At 35.3% G+C, this 21879-nt stretch overlaps 2 protein-coding genes across 3 annotated transcripts; one reads left to right on the top strand and one right to left on the bottom strand.

Annotated features, from left to right (window-relative positions):
* Nucleotides 1–902: 902 nt before the first annotated feature.
* Nucleotides 903–8828, bottom strand: LOC109005355 (S-adenosylmethionine carrier 1, chloroplastic/mitochondrial). 2 transcript variants are annotated; one of them, XM_018984265.2, is made up of 13 exons: nucleotides 8710–8828; nucleotides 8397–8525; nucleotides 7569–7676; nucleotides 6558–6640; nucleotides 5725–5801; nucleotides 5028–5118; nucleotides 4583–4636; nucleotides 4413–4508; nucleotides 4153–4242; nucleotides 3067–3118; nucleotides 1787–1848; nucleotides 1551–1631; nucleotides 903–1402 (listed from the first exon to the last, which is right to left on the bottom strand). In XM_018984265.2, exons 2-13 carry the CDS (start codon nucleotides 8449–8451, stop codon nucleotides 1271–1273), a joined length of 981 nt encoding a protein of 326 aa, XP_018839810.2. In that variant the 5' UTR covers nucleotides 8452–8525; nucleotides 8710–8828; the 3' UTR covers nucleotides 903–1270. The 2 variants fall into 2 exon arrangements, with proteins under 2 accessions (XP_018839810.2, XP_018839807.2); XM_018984262.2 differs by having other exon boundaries at nucleotides 909–1402; nucleotides 6558–6652.
* A 6568-nt stretch (nucleotides 8829–15396) lies between these two features.
* LOC109005356 (glucan endo-1,3-beta-glucosidase 8) lies at nucleotides 15397–17626 on the top strand. Its single transcript, XM_035682830.1, has 2 exons — nucleotides 15397–16089; nucleotides 16328–17626. The coding sequence occupies exons 1-2, from the start codon at nucleotides 15713–15715 to the stop codon at nucleotides 17433–17435; spliced, it is 1485 nt and encodes a 494-aa protein (XP_035538723.1). The 5' UTR covers nucleotides 15397–15712; the 3' UTR covers nucleotides 17436–17626.
* The last annotated feature ends 4253 nt before the right edge of the window (nucleotides 17627–21879 follow it).

Consider the following 21879-nt stretch of genomic DNA (forward strand, 5'->3'; position numbering starts at 1 on the left):
TGAATCAATTTGAAAGTTAAATCATAAGCATAAGCTGCGTTTGGATGCTTATGATGGATAAACTATATAAACTAAATCCAAAAAGTTTTCTGACAGAAAAATGCTGATATGGCAATTCATGACGACTTGTAGGCCATTTTTTTCATTTTATTTTAATGTCTTCTAAGTTTTTTTTGTTGATTTTCTAAAATTATGTTTTTTTTTTGGTTATAATTTTTATTAATGTTGTACAAGTTTTTATTTGTTTTTTTAAGTTGTTTATTTTATCAAATTTATAACTTCATTTTATTTTTAGAACTCTTTTCTACTTTTCTGTCTTTTATTTTCGTAATTGTTTTGCTATTCATTCTGACTGTACTTTTTTAAATTTATAATTGCTGATTGTACATAATATGCCACGCGTCGTGGCAGTCAGTGCTATATCAATATGTTCTGTTTAAGAGACTAACATAGTCCTGAAGGATGAATCAATTTGAAAGTTAGATCATAAGCATTTGGATGTTAAATTGAATTGAATTGAGTTGAGTTGAGATGATAAAATATTGTTAAAATATTATTGTTTAATATTATTATTATTTTGAAATTTGAAAAAGTTGAATTGTCTATTATATTTTGTATTGAAATTTAAAAAAGTTATAATAATGAGTTGAAATAACTTTAAGTTGAGTTTAACATCCAAATGCTCAATTCTCAAATTACTAAACTTATCTTAACTCAAAACTTTCTTACACGTGAAATGTACATTATTTTTCAACTTAAAACATATTTATACATAAGATTCACAATCTTTTTCAATTTTCTGTAAAAAATATTAAATTCATTTTAACATTTAAATATACTTTAAATTTAATTTAAATGAATTTTATATAACTCTCTGTATTATTCAACTCAATACTATTTATAAAGAATTTAATTCAATTAAATTCCGCTAAGCATCCAAACGCAGCCTTAAACTGAGGTCAGCTGAGTTTTGGGATACCAACTTTGCAAAGTGAAAAGCCCTGAACGGTAATTTTTCCCAAGTAAGATAAATACAAGCGCCCTGATCTCATGCTTGTATATTTCTCATTCAGCAACAAATGAACCTCGGATATCATTCCAGTGCTAATTTCACTTGCATGAGAACTAGTGGCATCACGGAGGCAGGAACCATAGCCAGACGTCATTATCATACCTTCAACATCTCAGATCCTAAACAATAGAAACAAAATTGAAGAGAACTCTCTCTCTCTCTCTCTCTCTGGACGCAGGTTTACCATTCCACTAAAATTTAATCCTGCTTAGTATTTGAGTTTTGATGAGGCGTAGGACGCCTCTGAGCGAGGGACCGCTTCGTGCTCTCAAGGACGCCAAAAAAGATTGAGCCACCTATGCCTATCCACAGTACTCTTGGCCCAATGCCCTGCCATTGAAAGAAATGTAAGCAACAGAAATTTCTGGCTTCAAGGTGCTGTGGTTTAACAAGTTAGGTTTGTCACATTATAAAAGCAGCAGCTACTTGATAGCCATGAAATTTCTATTATAAAGAGATTAGAGCAGGAAATTCGTACCTTCAATAGAGCAGGAGGTCCTTCTTCCCTAACGATAGTTTGAACACAATCAAATACTCCTTTGTACTGGTTTGCAGATCCCTTGAAAAGCACACAACAAAGCATATAATTTCATATCTGACTTGAAAATACAAAACTGAATGCATGTAAATATAAACCATCCGATGGATGTGCATGCATAAATTTGTAAAAGCAAAATAAAGAATTAGGGATAGCGGGAAGCAGAGTGGTCTTACCTGAATCATCAGCCTTGTCTTAATCACATCAAGGGGAGTGGTTATAGCCCCAGTTAGTACACCTATAAAAAATGGATATTCAACTTTTTATAAATTAAAGAAAAACCCGCTGGGCAATAAATGCACACGTGTGCAAATGCTTTAAAACTTAAAGGAGAGAGGTTTAATTTGAAGCACAGTACAGAAATTCTGGAACAATGATCTTTCACAAATTGAAAAGGTGTTCTAGACCCCCTCCAAAAGATACAAAGTAATAGTATACCATACTTTGGCAGACTGGAAAAGTGGAAAAAACAAACAGACAAAACAAACAAACTAGCTAAATGTGTCGTGTTTCTTCAATCCTGAGTAAATTTCCTGATTCACCCATTTTCCTATGATACCAACTAATAGCACAATTTTCCTGTCAAACGAACTAAAGTTCAAACACAGTACACATCCATGCTCATGGAAATTCAAGGACCTCAAACAAGCGGATAGATGGCAGTGGAGGAGCAATTCCTCTTTCTGAAGCTTGAGACTAGTGCACGTCAGAGTTGTCGTCTGTACACTACCATTTCAGGTTTGATTATTGAACATCAACTAAATAAATGCCATTAAAAAATTGGCTGAAAAGTAAGAAAAACCTCCAAGGTCTGTACACGAATTAGGTGCATTTCAGTTTAGAACAAATAAAAAATTCTCTCTCCTATGCAGCATTCTCGAGTATGTGTGCCCATGAGTGATTTGCTACAAGATACTGTTGAAGTTTAGTGAAAAAAAATATTTTCGAGAAAACCAAAATTTGCTCTGCATCATCAGTACAAGTGAGAGCTGCAATTTTATGTTGTGACCAAATTTTGAGTAATGGCTTTTTTTGCATCGAATGAAAAACTAAAACACAACAGGGACCTTCTATTTTCATGAGATATGTGACATACCATCAATATTTTCAACTGTCCATGATGGACATACAAATCCTATGACCTTTATCACTCTTTTCTACCTGTGGGGGGATGGGGAGGGGAAAATGAGACAATAGAATCTGGTGTGGACAAATCTGAAACAAAGTTTCAACATAATTTTTTTTATCAGTAAAGAATCTCATCATAATAAACCATACTTAAATCAGATGGACTACCAATGAACGGATTTGGTCCTCAGAGTATAGCTAGAATGACAAGATTCTATGTAATTGCAGAATGCTGGAAAAATGTAGTGTGAATCTATCTGCAATATATCATAACATAACTAATCTTAAATTAAAGCATTCGGATAGCATAATTTAGATGTCTTCTTACCAGCAAAAGCACCAATGAGGGCATTCTCAGGATCATTTAGATCTCTCTTTGCCTGGTAAATAAATGAAAACATGTCAAAATCATCAATCATACCCCCCAGAAAAATTGAAACTAATAGAAGCACAGCAGCATGTATACCAGCAGGGCCTACTACCATGCCATCACATATACTCTTATTTGGTTAGTCAATAATTGATCATACTAAATAACATAATCAAATCCGTCTTCAATAATCACATTCCTTCACTTGCAATCATGCTTAATACAAAGATGAGCAAGGAATAAGTGCAAACCTTTAAAACAACTTAGATCATGCTATGAGAGAGAGATAGAGAGTATGTGTCAAATAATTATAACATCATAGAGTACAAAATCAAAGAAATATGATTCTGGACTTGATTTTATAACACATGTAAATCGTATTATACTGTTGCACAATGAGCTTGGTATTAATTTATATGGTAACATTAAGTTGTAAGTTCAAAATTCATTGCAGGCCTATCAAATGATAAGCTATTAAAAATGTGCAACAGGTATCGGATGCAGATTTCAATAGTACATAATAATATAAACAGTTGTTGAGGGCTATACTCAATGTTTGAGCTTTAAGAAAAAAGTGTTTGTGTAGCCCAAAATAGTCAGCAAGTCTTGTGACATAATCAATCATCTTTCAAATCCCAAGCATGAGAGCAACTCCAATGCCTTTGGAAAGATTCAACCAAGCTTAAGTATAGGAGAGATCTTCCTTCTAAAACTCACCTAAAAAAAACCTAGTCTCAATTTAATGGGCACAATATTAGATCATATAATTCCCCTGTCAGTAAAACTTGGAGGTTACCATGATAGGAACTCCAAGCACTAGATCACATGGTACGGTGAAAAATCATCTATAAAGAAGCATTGAACAAACAAAGCACCTTGCAGTCAGAGAAATTGCAACCAGCGAATGAATAAGAGCATCACTCCTAAAAAGCATTCCATATGGCATCACCATGATGCACAGTCAAAGAGAAAAATGAAAACCAGCAAGTAAAATCAATTCTTCAAAGAAGTGTTAACTTCAAATCTACATTGTAAGGAACTTACTGCTGCCTTGTAACCTATCCGAAGCTGTTCATAGATGCAAAATTGAATTGCATCGAATGGTAAATCTCGTAATAGGAAAGATCCATATCCCTGCAATCTCAAAATTGAAAGCCAAGTATACAAACATAACCATAAAAAGGCTCCTAATAACAAATGGGATGCAGGTCATGCATCAATGCCACCCACATGTAATGCATATGGGAAACAAATCAAGGTTTTTTTTTTTGGGGGGGGGGCAAGCAGTGATGAGGACCACATACCGCATAGAGTCCTTTGAAACCCTCCTTAGAAACAATAAGGCGTACAGCATCAGGAGCTGAAGTAAATTGTCCGGTCTGCATCCTTTGCTTAACAACCTGAGGAGTTTAAAGGGGAAAAGGTAGAGTAAAGCAGCTAAAATCATTGCAAATGTCAGTAATATGTTCTCTACCTCAGTTGGAACACGAATGAGAGAAGCAGCAATGCCTCCTATAGCCCCTGCAGTCTGCATGAAGTTCAATAGCCATAATGGTTTTTTTTTAACGTAGTGTAAAAAACTAAAGAAATTCGGGGGGCTTAATTGGCCACAATAGCTGAAGACTGGACATGTTTTCTCAGTTTTTCTTGGACGGTAATACAGTGGATGTAATCATTCGCTAGGACAAAAACAAAATCTTATCTTCTAGAACTCTGGTACAAAGGGGAAGCTGTTGAGACATTTGATAAGCTTATTCATCCAAAATGTGTTTGGGGCTTCGATTAGCATAATAAACTAATGCCTTGTTAGTTCCAAACTTAACAAGGTATTAAAGTAATAAATAAAAAATGATTAATTAGTCATGTGCCCAAGCGAAGCAAATACATTCATGATAAGAGGGAATTGAAGAATCTCATACAAAATGAGCTGCAGCACTAAGATTTTCAGGAAACATCTTTAACAATTTCTGCTTCGCAGGTTCATAGACACCAACAAATACAGCAGAAGCCCTGCCCATAAAAGAATATTATCAAAACGATTTGGATTTGAAGCCAAATCGGTCTTTCTAGCAAACATATCCCAAGGCAAAAGAAGGAAAGAAGTTTCTATAAGAACTATAATTAGCACACTTCCATTAGGAAGCCAGTGTGTTGGGCGCTGGAGAACATGACACAGATCCAGCACTTATGGATTTCAAAAAGATTTTGCCATCTTTGCTCTCAAAAGTCTGCAAACTAACAAAAGTTTTGCACATTTTTTTCAAAAAGCAAATGCATTATTATTGCTTTCATAACTGCTCGACCATCTATTATTCTTCTACACAAACTAGGACAGCCAGCCTGCAGCATCTGAGCATTTGCACAATGTTGATACTGTGATTGGGCTAGGAGAAGGCAATTTGGAAGAAGAATTTCACCATGACCACTCATATTTTTCAAATTATTATTACTTGATTAATTAATGGAAAGGAAGCAAATCAGATTCATCAAGATTGAGAAGAAGAAACATCAGTATGCCTATGATACATGATTAGGGATGACCTAAACAAGAAAGGAAAAACACCTGACAAACCAAAGAAGAAAATGGAGTCACTCTGCACTTTGAAAGGTACTTACGGTAAGACACCAGCAAGATTTCCAGCCAATCCAGAATAAAGGCCCTTCAAATTTATTTTTGCGCCGCCATGTGCAGCCTGTAACCAAAGCGCAATGATAAAATTCAGAAACAACATGAGCAAGACTTTTGTAGACAACGAAAAAATCAGGATGCTGAATTCATATCAAACTGATAGTTGGGAACTATGAAAGAGGGTTTCAAAGTTTATTTTAATGATTGTGAGGTCGCATCCATAATCTCTGTGAAAGAATTAGAAGCACATCTGAGTAATTTTTAGATTGCTTTGTTGTCCTGCATGATTTAATATTTAATCATAGTACTAAAAAAGTTAAAGTCCCTAACACTTATGATACAGACTACTGAACATGAAATATTGAAAATTGATCTAGGATGCTACATATATTTATCTCTCATCTATTTATTTATTCATTTGATTATGATTAACAATCAACTAAAGTAATCAGGAATGAATCCTCCGTAATTTAGAACCCCATGAAAATAAATTCGTGAGTTGGCCAATGCATGCTGATGCTAAACTAAGAGGCCAGGACATAGTTGAACAATTATCTGGTCAAGGCAGGAAAGAATCAAAGAACGAAACTTCAGGACCTCAGAACAGATCTTGAGCACGTGGTTGATAAATCATAGAGGCACAAATCAGCTTAATAACATTTACAGTTGATATTCCATGAATATATAATCAAAGAACAATCTCTAGATCCATATTCTCAGCCAAAAACGAACAATGACCCGGTACAGTATATTCAATAATCTGCATCCAAACACTAATTATAACTTAAATATACATAGATAATATACATAGATAACCTACCTGTAGCCGTGTCTTTATAGTGTCAATTGGATATAAAGCTGTCTCAACAACAACACCAGCTGTACCTCCTGCTATAACACCCTCTGCAAAATCCACTGCCAGACTAGTTAGAAACTAAAAACTGGATGCAATAGATATATTCTTAGTATAGATTGTGCATTTAATGTAATCAAAGAATTGGACAACATGAAAAAGGAAATGCTCCACTCTTCCTCTCTATCTGTACAAGTCTGAAGGGCAAAAGCTTTTATCATTCCATCTAGTCAAGACCAATGGCTTTACAGTGTCAGTCAGTAGCCAACATGCTTTCTATGACCCCTCAAGCATAACTTATGAAAGAAACAACGAAAAAACTGTCTCTTTTCCTTTTGTTCCAAAAACTCATTGGGCATCTGCATTTTCCTCTGCCAACATGGGATATTGCTTTATTTTCATGCAGTGTCAAAACATGCATCCTTAGTTATACAAGATTCCTAATCACTTAAAATAGAAATATATCCCAGTTTCTGGTTATGCAAATTTTCATTACTGCAATTTTTTAAGCCTCAATAATTTTATAATCCATCAAGCAATGTTATTCTAATTCAACAGATTCAATGTGCACCATATACGAAAAAGGTACAGCTAAAAGTGATTGTGAGGGACAGAGAGAGAGCGAGAGGGAGAGACTCGACCATAATGTTAGCAATCCTTCACTGGTCCAAAATAGTAACTGATTGATAAATTAAATACTCGTTTCTACATTTACTCTCCAAGGTTGAAAGAGGATATACCATGTTTGGTGGCCATGACTCCACCTTTTAAAGTTGCAGTCACTTATGTAAGAATATAATTGTACCCTGTACATCAAATTCTTTCCAAATTGAACTTGATTTCATAAATATACATCTTAAATTAGAGTCTGTCAACCTATCATCAATTTAGAGATTGAGCTTCAGTATCATTTCTAGTCAACCCCAAAACAATAATAAACCTTGCTACTACTTCTTTAACAAAGATTTTTTAGCATACCAAAGAAAGTACGAATAAAGTCAAATGGCTTTTCTTCTCCCATGTTGACTGATGCAAAAGACTGTCTTCTTTCTAGCTGTGAGTTTCGCATTGTCCTCTCACGTGCATCTGCAAAACCATATAACCTGTTAAAAGAAAGAAAGAAAAAGCAACAGAATATAATAAAAGTATCACTTAGGAAACATATATAATAATCCCAATCACATCTTGCGTTAGGCTCAGAACAGAAGTATGAGATTAACTGGGAGTTTCCTCAAAACCTGAAGTGGATGCCAACATCCTTTCCCCAGGCACATACTGACAGAGAAATACAAGTTTAAATCATATGCCTAAAAAAGAATAAGCTTTTGACCATTAAAAAGGACTTAGAAAAGAAAAGAGAATAAAAGAACAACTGTCACATTTGATCACTGTAAACTTTTATAAAAATTTATGAAGCCATGTTTTCAAACATGGGAATACATTAGCTATAGCGGAATTAACAATAAGGGAAATATACTTTGCAGCTTTCAACTAACAAATACTTCATATTTTACACCCCAAACTAACAAAACTGACACATTACCAAACTCCAACAATCAAATGTGACAAATAATATTTTTTTCTAATTCTAGTAACTTCAGATAGATGAAAAATAGGTGATGTGATGTAGTCTTAACCGTCGTTTCTTAAACAAGGTTGTACATTTTACTTTTTGGTATTTTGAGAGTTTAACGTGTTATGTATTAAACAATAACAACGCTATATTATGCCACAAATTACGTAATATCACTGAAAAACACATTCACATAAAATCATACACAATTTGATATTCAAGAAATGGGTTACCTAATGAAGCGACTGAAGAGCTTTTGGCATCGGCGGCTAGCGTAATAGGACCCATTTAAAGTCGCGAAACTTTACCACCACCACAACTCAAAATTGGTACACTTACAAACCACTATGACTGTTATCATTCTGTACAGAAAAACCAAAAAAAATTGTCATTCCGGGAATATAAGTTGCAGAACCAATACGAACAGTAACAAAATCTATTCAGGCAATTATTCAGTTTATCTTTGCAAGTCAATTCCAGAGTTCAGATGAAATAAGTGCGGGTGTGCTACATTGTGGTCAGAAGAGGGGAGAGAGAGAGAGAGACCAGAGAGCAGGCGCGCTGACTGCGTTGTGGACCTTGTGGTGAGGGGGAGAAGGATGAGCAGTATCGCGTCGATGACAGTCTTTCGTTTGGTTGGCTGGTCGTGTCTATACCGTAGCCAAGTTTGGCCCCTTTTCTTTTCGTTAAATAGGAGGATGTAAGGTCCGTTTATATTAAGCCCAGTTTGAAAATGTTTGATTTTATTTTATTTTATTATTATAATTTTTTTAAATTTTTATATAAAATATAATAAATAATTCAATTTTTTTAAATTTCAATTCAATTTTTTAAAATTTTAAAATAATAATAATATTAAAAAAATAATATTCTAACAATATTTTTTTCAACATTAATCTTTCATCTAAAACTATCTCATTTCACCTCTGAATCTAAACCAACCCTAACATTATCATCTCATCTCATCTCATTTCATTTCATCTTTTCATTATAAATTATTTTAAATTTTATACAAAATATATTAAATAATTCAACTTCTTCAAATCTTAAAATAATAATAACATTAAAAGAATAACATTCTAATATAATTTTATTCAAATTTTAACTTTTATCTAAAATTATTTCATCTCATTCTATTATCTCCGCCTTAAATTTTCATCCTACTTTACAACCATCCTTTGTTAATTTTCGCAATCACTCCTTAAATTATCCAGAAATTAGAATCAGACCTCTCTATCAAAAACGGGATATAAATATCTTTAAATTGTAGAAATTAAAAATATATAAAAAATCACAAACTAATTTTTTTAATTTATAAATATTTTTAAGATTGTTTTTTTTAGACTTTTTAGGGGTGGTCTTGTCCTTCTAAGGGGAAAATAGATCCAATATAATAATCTTGATAATTTGGAGGGTGATTGATGAGGTTAATAATTCAATTCTGCTATGCACAGTCGTCTTATGCATGCCACGTCAGTCGATTAATTAAAAAAAAAAAAAAAAAAGCGAACCCATTTCGTTTCCCGCTTTTGAGACGAAAATCATTATGACCAAGCTATCCTTCCGTCTCGGACTCTCGTGTGGGTGCGGGATCCTTCCGTCTCGTGTGAGTACGATTTGGGGTGGGTAGTGGGTACTACGTTGGGTGGGTCAACCGAAGGCCAGTCTGGTGGGCTTGGTGTGGGTCAGTTTTGTGGGCTTGGTGTGGGTCAGTTTCGTGGACTTGGTTTGGGTCGGCTTCATTGGGGTCAGCTTCGTGGGCCAGCATCAGTTCGGATCAACTTCGTCGGCCAGTAGCAGTTCGGGTCAACTTCGTGGGGCAGCAGTTCGGGTCAGCTTCGTCGGTCAGCCTTGTCTCCATACCATCGCCACCAAAAGGTACCATCAAGACAGATGTTTGCTTCAATCTGTAATAAAAAATGTTTTAACATCTGCAAGTTTGGATGTTTGTTGGATGAAAATATATTTCGAGTCACATGTATTAGTTTTTTTTTTCAAGTCAGTTCCACAAGTTTGGATGTTTGTATGATCTATTTCTGGTTGGCTGAAGATATCAATTTTCTGGTTTGTAGATATGCAGATCATCAAGATTCAAAACAATAGCTCTCAAATGAGTTTTTGTTTTTCCTACACATACAAAACAAGTAATTGTATTAATTAATTACGTAAAAATTAAAAATATTGAAGATTGATGTTGGTAAAGTTTGATTAGTGTGGTCCTTTTGAGGGATGTCATGCTTGCCCCTTTGAATATATTGTATGGGTTGGTTAGCATCAATGGTTTGACATTGTAAATAAATCTTATTTGAATTTTTATCAAATTTTGATAAGTTTTGTAATTCTTGGAAGAAATATGTACAATATTAGTCCTCACTGGTGGTCGATTGAATTAAATTTCCTGAAAATTTATCAAAGACTGACTTTGGATATTGAAGAACTTGAACAAGGCATGGGAAAAGGAGAAGAACACCTATCTCAGCTAACACCATCTAGCTCAAATCCGTCAAACTTAGTATGTTATTTCATAATTTTAAAACTTATTGCAACTCAATGTTTAACGTCCTAATTATTATTTTTATTTTTATGTTAGGACATCCCTCAAACTGGTCTACTAAATTATCCAAATTACATGCATGGTTACTTTGGACCAATGCTTGCATGTTCACCAGCTTTTCTGCCATATCCAGATGACAACAAAAATCCAAGCAACATTCAGGTGGTTTTTCAACTTCGTTGTTGTCTTTTAGTTATAACGTAACTAACTTTTTATTACGATTTAAATGTTTTTTGTTTTTTGTTTTCAACAAAACGTTGGTTACCCATTTCAATATGGGATGGGACATCCGTGGCCAGTTATCACTACAAGCTCCGCAACAAGTGCTAGAGTTAGTGAAGAAAATAGACCCGAGTGTTTGGAAACTGAACCTCCATGTTCTTCAACTAGAGTTGATGAAGAAATTATATTGGATAGACCAGATGAACGGGAAACTGACGATGGCACTACCGGTACACTACTGGTAGTGCCATCGTTGGATGGTGATGATATTATTGAGGAGCCAAAGTCGGGGATGGAGTTCAATTTGTTTGAAAATTTGTTGAGCTATTATAAACAGTATGCAAAAAAATGCAAGTTTGGGGTGATGACACAGAGGAGTAAGAGGTCAGAGGATCAAAGTGTCAGATATGTCACCATTGGTTGTGCACGGGGAGGGAAGGCCCGGAATAAGAGTTCGAATGTCGCCAACCTACATCCGACGGGAAAAACAGACTGTAAGGCAAGAATTAATACCTTAAGAGTTGAGAGAAATATGCGGATAACAATTGTCCATAATACACATAATCACGCCCTCAGCCCAAAGAAATCCCGCTTTTTTCGATGTAACAGAGAAGTAAGTGAGACCGTTAAAAGAGTCATAGACACAAACGACTTAGCTGTCATCCGATTGAATAAGAGTTACGGTTTGCTTGTCGTTGGCACAAGTGGCTTTGAGAACCTCCCATTTTTTGAAAAGGATTGTCGCAATTACATCGACAAAGCATGACATCTCCGACTTGGCGCAGGTGGTGCTGGAGCACTTCAGGATTATTTTATGAGGATGCAGTACAAGAATAACAGATTTTTTGCATTATGGATTTAGGCGATGACGGTAGATTAAAAAATGTTTTTTGGGCAGATCCACGTAGTCGGGCAACCTACCAATATTTTGGTGATGTAGTTACATTCGCCATCACATACCTAACGAATAGGTATGTGATTCCATTTGCACCATTTGTCGGTGTAAATCACCACGGGCAGTCGATTCTTTTGGGAGCTGGGTTGATTTCCAGTGAGGACACGGAGACATTTACATGGCTATTCCAAATCTGGTTGCAATGTATGGACGGTATAGCTCCAAAGGCTATTATTACTGATCAAGACAGAGCAATGAAAAATGCAATTGCTACCGTCTTTCCAGAAACTCGACATAAATTATGCTTGTGACATATACTGAAGAAAGTCACTGAGAAACTTGGGTCGTATGCTGCGTACAGAAGTGGGCTAAAAACTCAACTGATGAGTGTATGACACAAACTATTGAGGAGTTTGAGAAATGTTGGGCTGGGTTTATTAACACATACGACTTACATGAGAATGTATGATTGAAAAGTTTATATGTGGAGCGTGAGTATTGGGTACCGGTATTCCTAAAAGAGCACTTTTGGGCTGGAATGAGTACAACCCAGCACAGCGAGAGTATGAATGCTTTTTTTGACGGTTATGTTCATTCGAAGACAAACTTGAAGGAGTTTGTTGACCAGTTTGACAATGCGTTGAGGAAGAAAATTGAGAATGAAAATCATGCAGAATTTCAGTCGTTTAGCGAGATCATTCCCTGCATATCTAGATTTCCAATTGAAAAGAAATTATAAGAGTTGTACACTAACGCTAAATTTAAGGAAGTTCAGTAGCAAGTAATTGGTCTGCTCGATTTGGATCCATCTTTACTTACATCGGATAGTGTAATGAAGAGTTATTTGGTAGAAGATGGAGTTCGTATTGAGGAGTTCACTAAACCGGTGACATTTTCAGTGGACTTTAATGAGGAAGACTGCAGTGTTAAGTGTTTATGTGTGTTATTTCAGATGAGAGGGATATTGTGTAGGCATTCAGACTCATTAGTTGAAATACAAACTAGAAGTAATATTTTCAGATGGAGAAACTAGAAGAGCTAGCAGTCATTATTAAAGGGTTGTGGACTAGAAGAAATAAGCTCATTTCGAGGATAGATTTGATAGCCTCAACAAAGTAGTAAATACTGCCATTTCAAGCCTTGCAGAATTTCGAAAAGCTCATAGGCTGAATGAAGAAGTTAAGGAGCAAAAAGGAGATAGTAGAAAAGAAACCAAATGGATAAAACCCCATTAAGGATTTACAAGACTTAGTTTTGATGTGGCATTAGATGTTGTAAATCAGAAATTGGGAATTGATTTAATAGCAAGGAATTGCAGGGGAGAGATTATTTCTCATTATGCTTTGGTAAGCCATTTAGTGGGATACCTACTCTTGCTGAATACTGTGCTTTATGGAGGGCTGTTGAACTTTGTAGAGATCTTGATATTAAAGATGTCATATTCGAGGGAGATGCAAAAAATGTGATATAGGCTATTATTGATTGCAAGCAGGAATGGTCATGGTAGGGGGAGCTATTGGAAGATATCAAGCATCTATTTTCATTGAGATCAGACTGGCAAGCCTTGTTCACATATAGGGAAGGAAACAGTGCAGCTCATACTCTATCAAGGAAGGCATTACAGATGGATGGAGAGCAAATATGGATGGAAGAGGGACCAAATGTTATTTATTCTGCTGTAATGAAAGATCATATGGTATGTAATTGACTCTTTTATTACAAGTGAATGTGAATGAGTATGGTTTTCTCAAAAAAATAAAAATAAAAATGAAAAAGAATAGCAAGGTGAGGGCTTCCAATCCAAATGGGTAAATAAGTCACAAATAAAGATCTTCACAGATATTGTGGATATTACTCACAGCCGTATAGAAGGGTAAAAAGCCAACTTTATCCCCGGGCAAGCAGAACAGTGCTTATACAAACGGTGCATGGCAATGGCTCTCCCCTTCTACCTCATGGCTACTACATTCATGCTTCCAAAGTCTATCTGCATAACCCTGGATTTTATGTTTTAAGGACTTTTGGTGAGGTTTCCCAAAGAAGAGAAATTATACCCTCAAATCTTGAGACTCTGTTTTCTTATATATATACTATAGAAGAATGGAGGTTTGGACATAAAAGGAGAATATTGCGGAACGTGAGCAGAGCCCATATTACAAAATTGAAATGGAAACTGCTTAATCAACTTGATATGTGGGTGAAGTTCAATCCGAGCCTTCTCAATGCAGGGGAGTGGAAAATACCTAATACTACTAAAATTGCAAATATTATTTCTCTAAAAAGTATTCTTTAACTCGACCACTCTACTTAATTCCCTCTTTGATAATTTAATGATTTTCTTCTCTATGCAACTATTTCCATCGATGTGATATGATTTCTAAGGAATAAGGTGAGCCATGACCATGAAGCCATGCATAGACATAATGGAGTGGACTCAAAAAATTCAGAAAGTCTACCAAGAACAATTTTAACACCCATCAATTATAAAATTCCGCCTAAGTTATAGGAATATTGAGATCATAATGGTTCATTTGGTACTTAATTAGCTAGGCGGCTTTGATCAAAAGAATATTTATATTTCTTTTTTTGGTCCCCCTGTTCGAATGGCTTGAAAGTCGATTAATCGGGTATATATAGTTTTGTGTTGGCCTGTGAAATTCTTTGTTGGATTTAAGCTTGACCTGAAATTAGTAGGCATAGTTCATTATGTAAGATTCATATCTAGTGTACATATTTAGACAATAACCTATTGATCTTGATCATGTTCATATTTACAACCATTTTATTTTGAAAATTATTACTAAAATTCATCTATTTTAAATGCAGCCTCGATAAAGCTATCATTTTTTTTTCTTTCTTTCTCTCTCCATCTTTCTTTACTTATATTTGGGAAAGGACGTTGCTAGAGGAACCGATGAAGGATCGATAAAACCTGACCGATAAGTACAAATGCACTTTTTTTTTTCTCTTTTATTTCAATCATTTTTTTATATATTTAAATATTTAAAAAAAATCAATTCACTAATAATCACTTCTTTAATCATTAAATAACAAAAAATAAAGTCAATCGGTTACTTTAATCTGTCAAAATTATCGGTTCAAATAGCATTTTCCTTTGGGAAAATATATAAATTTGCTTCAAACTATCACCAATTTGTAATAATTTTGCAAACGATCAATTTTGACAACCACTTCCAAACTACAAAAAATTTGCAATATATCAAATTTTCTCCTTAAAAATATAAAATTAGATCTAAAAATTACATTTAATATACAATTTTAGTTTTCCCAAAGATAATATTGTTTTTATTTTAAACTCTTGTTTTCTAAAAAATCATTTATCAAGTAATTTATTACGTTCTTCAATTTTTTGATTCTTTTGTTATATATATAAGAGGCATATATATATATATATATACTTGATAATTAAATGGAATTGAATGCTTGTTTGGCCAAAATTATATAAAAATTTGATAGGTGGTTATAAATTTCTTAGCCTGAAGGGTAAGGTATCTCCTTTTCTTTATATATGACGCACGCGCGGTGTCTTTTTAGAAGTTGTATGCCAACTAAGATTAGAAAATCAATCCTAACGAACTCGTTGAACCCTTCTTTTAACAGTTATTTATTTACAGCTAGCTACAAGAAAGGCCTACCCAACACCACCCATATTGCAAAAGACCAGCTTAGAGATCAACCCATGCATGCAGTTTTCTCTATGACATTATAATCTCGTTGCTATCCATTAATATCAACTCTTCTTCAACCCCAAGATCCATGCAAATTAATCTACGATTTCATAACCATAACCATAGCTTTACTGCCATAGCACCCCGGTCTAGCTGCATTGCCACCAATATTCCGGACCAGCTCAAACCATGGCACGAGCCATGTTCATTTTGTGGAGCTTTTCTGCAATATTGGTAATCTTGTTGAGCTTTTCTGCAATATTGGTGGGCTCAGCTAACCTTACAGGAGTACCAGTAGGCGTAAATTGGGGTTCCCAGGCATCACACCCTTTGCTTCCCGGCATTGTGGTTCGTATGCTAAATGACAATGGCATAAAAAAAGTGAAGCTTTTCGATGCTGATGCTTGGACAGTCAGTGCCTTCGCCGGATCCGGCATCGATGTCATGGTCGGTATCCCTAATAGCCAATTGCACGACCTGGCTAGCAGCCCTGCTAATGCCAGAGATTGGGTCCAAAAGAATATCACAAGACATATTCGCAATGATAATGGTGGCGTCGATATAAGGTTATATATTAATTAATTATGTCATATAATATTGTTACATGATCTTTTGGACATTCATTTGCTAACTTAATTAATTAAATTTTCATGTTCAGACGACACATGAAATAAATAAACGTCCTAATTCATGATGTGAATAAAGTTAGAATCAAAATCATGCATGTGTTTCAACAAAACATGGAATTGATTTATTTTTAACTAACTAATTAATTATACATGCTGTTCTTGATTAATTTTGCAGGTATGTTGGTGTCGGAAATGAGCCATTCTTGACGAGTTACAATGGAAGCTATATGAAGACTACTTTCCCGGCATTACAACACATTCAGAAGGCTCTCGATGAGGCTGGCTTTGGAGACAAGATCAAGGCCACGATACCCCTTAATGCTGATGTCTATGAATCCCTCTCAAATATACCATCTGAAGGTAATTTTCGCAAGGATATTCATGATCTAATGGTCCAAATAGTGCGTTTCCTGCATGAAAACAAGGCTCCCTTTATGGTCAACATATATCCATTCCTTAGTCTTTATCAAAACTCCAAATTCCCCCTGGATTTTGCTTTCTTTGATGGCGGCTCCCAGCCAATCCAAGACAAAAATCTCCAATACACGAACGTGTTTGATGCAAACTTTGATACACTCGTTTGGACGCTAAAAAAGAATGGCGTTGAGGACTTGAAAATCGTTGTCGGGGAAGTTGGATGGCCTACTGATGGGGACAAAAATGCCAGCCCAAAGCTGGCAAAAAGGTTCTATGATGGTCTGTTAAAGAAATTGGCCAACAAAAAGGGAACCCCGCTTCGGCCAGAGCCATTACTAGTGTATCTCTTCGGCCTATTCGACGAGGACATGAAGAGCATCGCACCGGGGGGCTTTGAGCGCCACTGGGGAATTTTTCGATACGATGGACAACCCAAGTTTGAGATTGATTTCACTGGACAAGGTAAGGACAAGATGCCAATAGGTGCCCTTGGAGTACTATACTTGGACCGTCAATGGTGCGTGTTGAAAAAGGATAGTCTTAAGAAAATGACAGAGGTGGGAGCTGAAGTTGATTATGCATGCGCCAACTCCGACTGTACCAGCTTGACATACGGCTCCTCGTGCAACAATTTGGACATGCAAGGGAACATATCATATGCTTTTAATATGTACTACCAAATGCAAGACCAAAGCGTTGAGGCATGCAAATTCAATGGCTTAGCTGAGATCGTACAGCAAAATGCATCTCAAGGAAATTGCCTGTTCCCGATTCAAATTGAGAGCGCCGGAGAGAGGACTCGCTTGTCATATGGAGCAAATATTTTGGTTGGTTTGTTGTTGATCTTGTTTTCATTGGTATTGTGAGATTTGAGCCAATAGATCATATATATATATAGACCGACCGGCGGCAAGACGTTGATGAATCTTTACATGAACGAGCTTCATTCATTCTTGTTTTACTAAAAATAATATAGCCATGAATATAAATTACATTATTATCTTTAGAACGTATTATATATAATATAGCCTACCAATAATATATATATTTTTCGAAATATTATGATAATAAATAGTAATCATATAAGGTTAACTTTGTTAAAAATATGATGAAGTACTTTGTGAAAACAATCAGAAAATAGAGCAAGGAACCTGTAGATCTAGTTATAAATATGAGCCGTATTAATTATCCTGTCTATTTCTGATCTGTACAGAGTCAGACCAGCAATATCAGGCCTAGGACAAACATGATAATTTCGTAATTAATCTCGATACAACATGCAAATTGATTTTTTGTGACAGTTTTTGTAAACTGTCATAGAAAACATGGGACAAACAAGATACAGTCGAACATGATCAACATTATACCTCATTAAGCAACTAAACAACCATTGATCAAATATTGAATAATTATAGTTCGATCGGTTTTAAACTTTTGCATTCAAACCTAAATGACCACATTCAAACGTTATATATATATATATATATATATATATATATATATGTATATATGGATCGAAAATTAATATCGAACATATATGTACGTAGATATATGAAGATCATGTGACGTTTGAATGTTAAACATTATTTTTTAAGGGTGGAACGTCGACACATGTATTTATTGCAAAAATTAAGAACATAAACACATGAAAATGAGTAACAAACATTTTTTATTTACTACATGTTCAATTTTTTTTATTGACTAGTAGTTGAACTCTCATGGGCTGAGGGATGTGATGTGGGCTCGCATTTGTAAGAGGCCCATGGTCTTATTATGTTTCCTTTATTTCATGTTTTCTTTACTTAATAGTTGTCTAAGTATGTAAGTAGGCCTCTGGGCCTTTTAAGTACTTGTGATCTTCTGGAGTATGGTCGTAGTCTTGAATTCTTAAATTTCCCTTGTAAGAGTATGTTAGTTAGGCTCGTGGCTATAGTTTGTGTTCGTTTAGCGAGTCAGTCTTATTTGTATGCCTGGAAAGGGATTGGGAAGTTATCTGGAATATATCTAAAATCCTAAATTTTTTCTCTTCATTCCCAATTTTCCTGGAGGTGCTCCCCTCGAAGAGAGCTACTATACCTGTCATTTTTCTTTATTATTTTCGATGTGTTACAAAGTATTATCAGAGACATCGTTCTTTATATATCAATATTACAAGCATGACAAAAGGTTACAAGATTAAATCAACTAGAAGATGGGTTCAATGCCCTAAAAAAAAATCAAATGATGTGTTGGAGACTGAGGTGCTTACTCTAAAAAGGCAATCTGACACAATAGTACAACAGCTTGTAGCTTTGACAACAAAGATGCACAAGAGGAACCAGAAAAATAGCCATGGAGAATCAACATTTGATGTACAACCTAGAGAGGGACTTGTCACACCTCAGCACATGGGAGAAATACAAGCTAGACTTGTAAAACTGGACTTCCTAGTCTTCCATGGTAAAGATCTTGCAGGTTCGATTTATAAAGTGCATCATTTTTTTACTTTTCATAATACATTGTCACAACATTGTTTAAGACTAGTTTCCTTTGACATGGAGGGGAAGGCCTCATTTGGCTCCAAGATTTAGATGAATCTAGGTAGATTAGTTATTGAGATTCCTTTATTAGGGCTTTGTTGATGAGATTTGGGCCTAATGCCTATAATGACCCTATGAAAACCCTTACTAAGTTGAGACAAAATGGCACTGTGGAAGAGTACAAAGTTAGGTTTGAGACCTTGTCTAACAGGTTGAGGGGTTTGTCTTATACCTACAAACTTAGTTGTTTCCTTAAAGGCCTTAGGGATGACATTTGTTTACCTGTCAGGATGTTCAACCCTTCCAACTTAATTTTAGCCTATAGCCTAGCCAAGATTCAAGAGGAGAATGTTAACTTTGCAAAAAAAAAAAAAAAAAGCCACAAATCTGGAATCAACTACTCACATGACCGAGGGATTCTCAAGAGTCCCAACCATTTCCCAACTAATCAACATAAAAACACAACAGAACCCAACAGAAACATCCAAAAATTCTCACTACCTATACAAAAAATTAACCAACAACAAATAAAGGAAATGAGAGATAAGGGACTATGCTATTTTCATACCCCATTCAACCATTTTACAATCACACATTTACCTAAGGATAAAAACTAAACCCATTTACAAATACACATTCACGTGCGCAACCATGGGTAAAAACTAAATACAAAAGACACAATTACACATTTACCCATCTGTTACACCAATTCATCTAAACCAATTGTTGTTCAAACTCGGCCACTGATTTACACTATGTCCCATGGGGCATGCACAAAATTTCCTGGAGATATGCAAAATTGAAAAATTAAAACAAAGACATCAAGATTTAAAGATTTCAGGAAGATTTATAAAGGTGAAAATAATCTCACACCTCATTATTGCCTGGTGGCGTTGGTTGTGTTAGAGCAGTACTACATTGGATTAGGATAACAATCTCACCCACACTACCACCAACTTGTGATTTCGGGAGGTCACCATATTGTGATTCGTCATCAAATATTTTTCTGCAAATCCAAATTGACAAAAAAAAAAAAAAAAACAATGAACATGTGTTAGAAAGTAATATGCATGCAATCCAATATTTACACAAGTACTCGAAGAAAACCTACTACATGTTTCTTCTTTCTCTTTGTTTAAACTTTTCCACCATTGAAACCTTTCTTTTTATTGGCGGTCTCCCTTTCTCTCAAGCTACATGGGAGCTTAATATTTTCTTACCCTTGTCGATGACCATGTTCTCTTTCACCTTGGTTGAACCAGACTCAAGCTATAATCCTGCAAATTTTTGCTCAAATTCATTCAAATTGTGCAAGAATACATTCACATGGTCATCACTTGGGGATACACGCGTCGCCAATCTTAAATATCTTTTAACCACAATGTCATACCGTCGTGCATCCGCATTGACCCGCAAGTCATTATAGCTATTCTTCATCAATGTGTATCTTCTCTTAAGTCTTTTCTTCATCAATCAAACACATATTTCTCTGGCAGCACATGAATGTACTTCATCCAACAGACTTTAAATGCATGCCTACAGAGAGTCCCCCTCATCTCAAATAGGGCACAAGTGCAGTTAACTTCGCACTCCTCTTCATTATAGTAAACTGAGTACTTGACAATTTTTACATGTTCATCGAAGGTGGAAATTCTTTTGAAAACATCGAAGGTGAAAATGCAACCTTGTGTGCTGACAAGTGCAGGGTTACATAAAATCATCCCCCAAACCTCTTGTTGAACCTTTTTAAACTTTGCATTCGTGTTAATGATTGAAACTTCCTCTCAATTTTGAATGGGGATACACATGGGATCGTTTGGATGTAAGAATGGAAATCAACCATCGTCTCCATCTCCACCTTCCTCAGAGCATTGTCAAATTGATCGACAAATTCTTTCAATGTCGTACTGGAATGCACAAAGCCGTTGAAAAAGGCGTTCATGCTTTCAGACTGTTGTGTAGTGCTCATACCAGCTCAGAATGCACCATTCAAATAAATTGGTACCCAAAATGACCTCTCGTTGTGCAAGCCCTGCAACCATGCATTATCACTAAGGTCATACTTCTGAAGTAATTTACCCCACTTCTCCTCAAATTCTTCGCAACTCTGTGTATCATAGAGTGCAATTTGAATGACAATTTTCAACCCTACGTTGTATTCTGAGTGAGATCTCAATTTCTTAGGCAGTTTCCGTATTATATGCCAGAGACAATATATATGGTGGCTGTTTGGGAATACAATGACAATAACACTCTTCATTGTCCAGTCTTGGCATGTTATGATTGCTTTGGGTGCTCGTTCATTCATACAATGTAACCATGCTTCAAACAACCACACGAAAGCACTTGTATCCTTGCTTGGAATCAAACATTCCCCTAACAGTATAGAATGTCCAAATTACTCATATGCCACTCGACTTCATGTGTCAACGCAGAACACATTCTTGACTCTGCACTCGTCATCCACATCCATGACGGATACAAAGTCATCATTTATCTCCCTCATTCTCTTAAAGTAGTCATTCAATGTTCCACCACTTCCTTTAACTAGCCTCAAATGTCTACTAGTTTTGTCAATAAAATTTTGACAATTTTTATCTTGGAATTCTAAATTCTCAAAACCCCCTATGTCAGTCACAAGTGCTTGAAAATTCTTATTCATCTGAATACTCGCTTTGTCATTCAAGTCGAGCATCCTTTGACTGTATTCATCTAAACATTTATGAGATTTAAAAAATCTAAACATTTGTGAGATCTAAAAAATCTAAAATTTTGTGGACTGATAGATCAA

The sequence above is a fragment of the Juglans regia genome, chromosome 1 (assembly GCF_001411555.2).
Source record: "Juglans regia cultivar Chandler chromosome 1, Walnut 2.0, whole genome shotgun sequence".
In the NCBI taxonomy this organism is placed as follows: Eukaryota; Viridiplantae; Streptophyta; class Magnoliopsida; order Fagales; family Juglandaceae; genus Juglans; species Juglans regia.